We start from the raw sequence: 4,911 nt of genomic DNA, 5'->3' as shown, positions 1-4,911 counted from the left end.
CCAAACATATCCTTTAGACTGCAGTTCATGACTTTTCAAACAAGATTAAAAAAAAAAAAAAAAAAAAAAAAAAAAAAAAAAAAAAAAAAACCTATCTAGGCAAATCATATCACATCAGAAGCCTAGATCACCTAGACTTCTGATCTCATAATAAAACCTCCATCAGAAACCTTTACACCCATTTGATCACTTTCATCACCATGCAAAAACAAAAAACCTAGTGTACCTAGGTTTCCTATGTCATCATAACACCACCACCAAAAACCTATCTTTTCTATGCTTGTCTTATCATCATCACCCAAAGTCACCATTTTCTTGCCCCATTGTCGCATGCATCCTGACCCCATGAATATTAAATTTATTTTTAATTATCACCATATTAAATGGATAATAATCTATTCAGAATCCAATCCCATTAGTAGTTTCCAAGTGACCTCGTAATATCATCCTGTTCTGCATGCTTCATTATCTGATGTCGTGCATATCTGTTAACCAAAACTGATCCAAACCACACACCCATATGCTAAACATCCACATCAACTTTAATTGTCTTGAATTGTGCTGCTTGTTTCCTAGCTTGGAGATATATTATTTTCATAAGAAAATGTCAAGATAAATCATTATTAAAAGATAATTATGATAAAAATCATAATGTTATCTTTTAATATTAATAAAATTATCTTCACTTTTTCATCGACGGTGTGGAAGCACACTTACTCAACGGCCTCGATTACTCGGGCCGAGGGTGTAATTTTAGGGCCAAACAGTATTATTGTGATTATCCCTTCAATACTTTGCTACTAATCGAGAAACGACTTTAATAGCCAAGTTCAAAAATTGTTCAAAATTGTCAATGGCAATAGGAGACTAAATGATGTGGCACCAATAGAAATGTCCACGTTTGTCAACGTTTAAGTAATAAACCAATCATCAACTTCCATGTCCTTTAATTTTCAAAATTAATCTCCCTAACATTACCCTATAGAAAATCTTTCATAAATATTCATATGCATTATCATTATTCTTGGGCAAATCCTATTATTATAGATCGTCTCATCCGTGACCTAGTGCCATTCCATTTCAGAAAAAAAATAAAATAACTACAAACAGGATGATTAAAATATTCTTTCAGAAGAAAAAAGAAACATATCTAATCCCATCTTAAATTCATTTCCTTCATTGTATAGAAGAAAACAAAATAAGAAGAGATACACGAGCATCCGATAGTTCATTCTATTAAAAAAAATAAAAAAATAAAAACAAAACAAAACTGTTGTGGCCTATATTTACTAAAGAGATGCGGCAAAGGGAAGAGAGAGATTGGGGAATTGTGTGTTAATTCCTCAGTCCTCGTGCCTTTATTTATAGTAATAAGGATGAGAGAAACTTGTTCTACAAGTAATACAAAGTATATTAGGAAAGATCTTCTAGATCCAAAAGATTCCTATTCTATTTTTACTTAGGATTTACACAATCATATATTTATAAGAACAAATGTCACAACAAAAACCAATTACTTCTACTAAACCCTAATAAATCTTTTCCAGTTATTATTCCTAGCAAACTTGGGCATTGTTGTTGTCATCACCATCAACTTGCTTTCTCTCCTTGAGCATTGCATTGGCTTTTCTCCACCTGTGGAATTTACCAAACAGGACCTCCATATCTTCTAGGGTTCTGCCCTGTGTTTCCGGCAGCAACGTATAAAAGAATATCCAGGCAGCAGCAGAAATTCCGGCATAAAGAAAGAAGGCCCCGCCAATCGTGATGGCCTTGTACAGTGAAATAAATGTCGTAGAGACGACCCCACTCGTAACCCTATTACAAGCCACACCGATACTGACTCCTTGAGCGCGTAGCTTCAAGGGGAAGATCTCGGAGCTATATACCCACGTGATGGGCCCTAGCCCGATTGAGAAAAATGCCACATTGAAATATACCATGGCCAGGCACAATCCGATGGCCCAGGGGACTGAACTTTTGTGATGGTCGACGATTGTAAGGCCAACTCCGAGAAACGTGAGGGAAAAGACCATTCCGGCCACGCTGGTCAGTAGCAACGGACGCCGTCCGAACTTGTCGAGGAAAAATGTGGCGACCAAGATGAAAACGGTCTTGGTGAATCCAACGGCAATGGTGGCGAGTAGCTTATGATTGGAGGAGGTGATACCTGCCTTATCAAAGATCCTTGGGCTGTACAGAACGACAGTGTCTATACCGGACGCTTGTTCGAAGATGTGGATACCGACAGCTGCGATTAAAATATGGCGAACGGCTGGGGTAGGATGGAGGATCAGTTCTTTCCATACGCCTTCACCGTGGCTGCGTCTTGTGACCTGAACAATGTCGTCATTTAAGTGGGGTGGGATTCCTGCGGCTTCTTTGATATCGTCTATTCTGAGCTGGCACTCCTCCTTGGACAAAGTTCTTTGGAGGACTTTCTTAGCGTCGCCGAGTCGCCCCTGCATAACCAGCCACCGAGGAGACTCGGGCATGAATAGGACGCCGACTGTGAGAAAAATTGCTGGAACTCCACCAACTCCGAGCATGAACCGCCAGCCCAAGTGAAGCGGGAGCTTGGATAAGGCATAGTTGGCTATGTACCCCAGTAATATGCCAACATTGACAAACACCTACATATGTACATTCAAGCCAATCAACATAAATTCTACTGTCTAAAACAAATTATAAAATTCATCACAACATTTTTGGTTTTTAAATTAAACTGCAGCAAACAAATAGAAAGCAATTTATTTCAAACTCACAAACAAAGAGCTACTCAGTGTGGACATATGTAAACACACGTAAAGATAACTCAAAAAACCAATAAAAGAATAAATTTTCCTTTTGGTGTGAGATCAAAATTGTCAAAACGTTCACATGGAATGTTACATATTCAATTTAAATAAACGCTATAAATTTGGCATCATATACATCAAAAGTAAGTTGTTTCGCATGATGATCATGCATTGTATAAATTGATGATATATGCAAGTAAGCAAAAAACAAAAATTGAAACAAACCTCTGGGAAAGATGTGAGGAAGCCACGGAACGATGCCGGAGAGATCTCGGCAGTGTAGACAGGAGCAATCATCATACCAAAGCCAACACCAACTCCGGCAACAAACCGGCCAACCATGAGGAAGGCGTAGTTGGTGGCAAATCCCATGAGGAGAGCTCCGACAAAGAAGATGACTCCCGCAAGAACAATGGTGTACTTGCGGCCAATCCAATCGGAGGTTCTGCCAGCAAAGGCGGAGCCGAGGAGGGAGTAGATGTTTAGAGTACCGGCAAGCACTTCGACTTGAACGTCGCTGATTTTAAGATTTTCTTTGATAAAGAGTGACGCTCCACTCATTACACCAATATCTGTAAATAAAACCAACAAATAATATAAATTATAAGAGAATTGAATCAATATAAATTTAAAAATATATAACCAGACGAGTATATAAGATAATTATTTTGGAGGATTAACAACAAATTTTCGAAACAAATTAATTTTCTAATATTTTTCATGTTTCTGGTATGAATACGTTACGTTCTCCAAACATTGATCTTATCACTTTAACAAATTTGGGAAACTCGTGAACCGTATTAAAAAAAAAAAGGGAGAATTACCATAACCCAATAAGACTGAAGTTGTGCAAGCCAAAAGAGCACAGGCAATAGCGAACTTGCTAGTTTTCGGCTTCATTGGACGATCAAAATCCTCAATGCTCGTATTCTGCGGTCCGCCGGTGACGGCATTCTCTTCCGCCCTCCGGTCAGCCATCAAGCTAAAGAAAGAGAGAAAGAGAGAAAAATAGGTAGAGATGCGTATTGAAGTTTGGAACTATGCCTGCATGTAGAAAACAAGAGAGATAATTTGATGGAGAGAAGAAATATTAGAGCATAGATTAGTGTTAATTGCCACTTATATTTATAACGGATGGATTTTTTTTTATTGGCCCCTGGTAGGTAATGGATTAGGATTCGGATAAGACCCTTATCCAAATCAATTCAGATGTGGTTTTGGACTTAGAAGGGGGATTAGCCAATCAGTTGATGAGTCTCTAAACATCAAATTTACATGGCAAGAAGAGAGATTTTTGAATGCGACTGGCACGCGAGGTGGTACACTACGTGTCATTATATAATTGGTGAGATATGTGTGTTAAAAAGTTAAGAGTAATGCTATTCATACCATGTTTTTATACCACATTTTCATATCATCTTAGGTGGTATCTGATGTAGACAACCACACAATTTGAAAATTTTACAAGAGAGATTTTCTTAGTGTGATTGTCACACGAGGTGGTGCATCACAAGTCTCTATATAAATGGTGGGTTATGTGTGTTAAAAGGTTAATAACTTAAAAATTAAAATTTTCCACCACTTGCATAAAAAACACGTGGTGTACCATCCGTACTTTCGTCACAACTAAAAATTTCTCGCAAAACCCAAGGAAATGAAGGAGAGATTCCTCGTATAGCACAATTATCATTTAATTAATCAATTTTTCTTAATTATTAGTTTATTAAATAATGAACTAAATTTAAAAATCTAATTAATTCAAATGATGTGATTGTCCATATCAAATTCCACCTAAGGTGATATGAAAATGTGGTACAAAAACATGATATGAATAACATTACTCAAAAGTTAATAACTTAAAAAATAAAATTTCTCATTACTTACATAAAAACACATGATATACTCTCATTCAACTAACTCAACACGTGTTTACTGCCATTAATTACGCTGATTAATGTCAAATATGAATAAATTCATCAACTGTCCATTTTGAGGACATCCAATGAATTCCATTCTAAATTAATTCCCCTTCGTTATCGACCATTTATCTCTATCAAACCTCTGTTCAAACACTATTTTATTTTATCTTGAAAATATTTTTTTTTCTCCCGCT

General features: G+C 36.8%; 1 protein-coding gene across 1 annotated transcript; it reads right to left on the bottom strand.

Moving 5' to 3' along the window:
* Positions 1–1,305: 1,305 nt before the first annotated feature.
* LOC103929477 (putative polyol transporter 1) lies at positions 1,306–3,897 on the bottom strand. The gene is made up of 3 exons (XM_009338686.3): positions 3,623–3,897; positions 3,024–3,370; positions 1,306–2,633 (listed from the first exon to the last, which is right to left on the bottom strand). The coding sequence occupies exons 1-3, from the start codon at positions 3,774–3,776 to the stop codon at positions 1,557–1,559; spliced, it is 1,578 nt and encodes a 525-aa protein (XP_009336961.2). The 5' UTR covers positions 3,777–3,897; the 3' UTR covers positions 1,306–1,556.
* Between the last annotated feature and the right edge of the window lie 1,014 nt (positions 3,898–4,911).

Source organism: the organism of the source record quoted next, unplaced genomic scaffold (genome assembly GCF_019419815.1).
Source record: "Pyrus x bretschneideri cultivar Hongxiangsu unplaced genomic scaffold, Pyrus_bretschneideri_v1 Contig47, whole genome shotgun sequence".
Taxonomy (NCBI): domain Eukaryota; kingdom Viridiplantae; phylum Streptophyta; class Magnoliopsida; order Rosales; family Rosaceae; genus Pyrus; species Pyrus x bretschneideri.
The sequence above is the reverse complement of the archived record's forward strand: the minus strand, read 5'-3'. Positions and strand labels throughout refer to the sequence as shown.

Coding starts and splice junctions, on each gene's coding strand:
- LOC103929477 (XM_009338686.3), bottom strand. CDS start 3,776: ATGGCTGACCGGAGGGCGGAAGAGAATGCCGTCACCGGCGGACCGCAG. Junction 3,371..3,622: donor TTCAGTCTTATTGGGTTATG/GTAATTCTCCCT, acceptor TTTTATTTACAG/ATATTGGTGTAATGAGTGGA. Junction 2,634..3,023: donor TCCTCACATCTTTCCCAGAG/GTTTGTTTCAAT, acceptor GTACATATGTAG/GTGTTTGTCAATGTTGGCAT.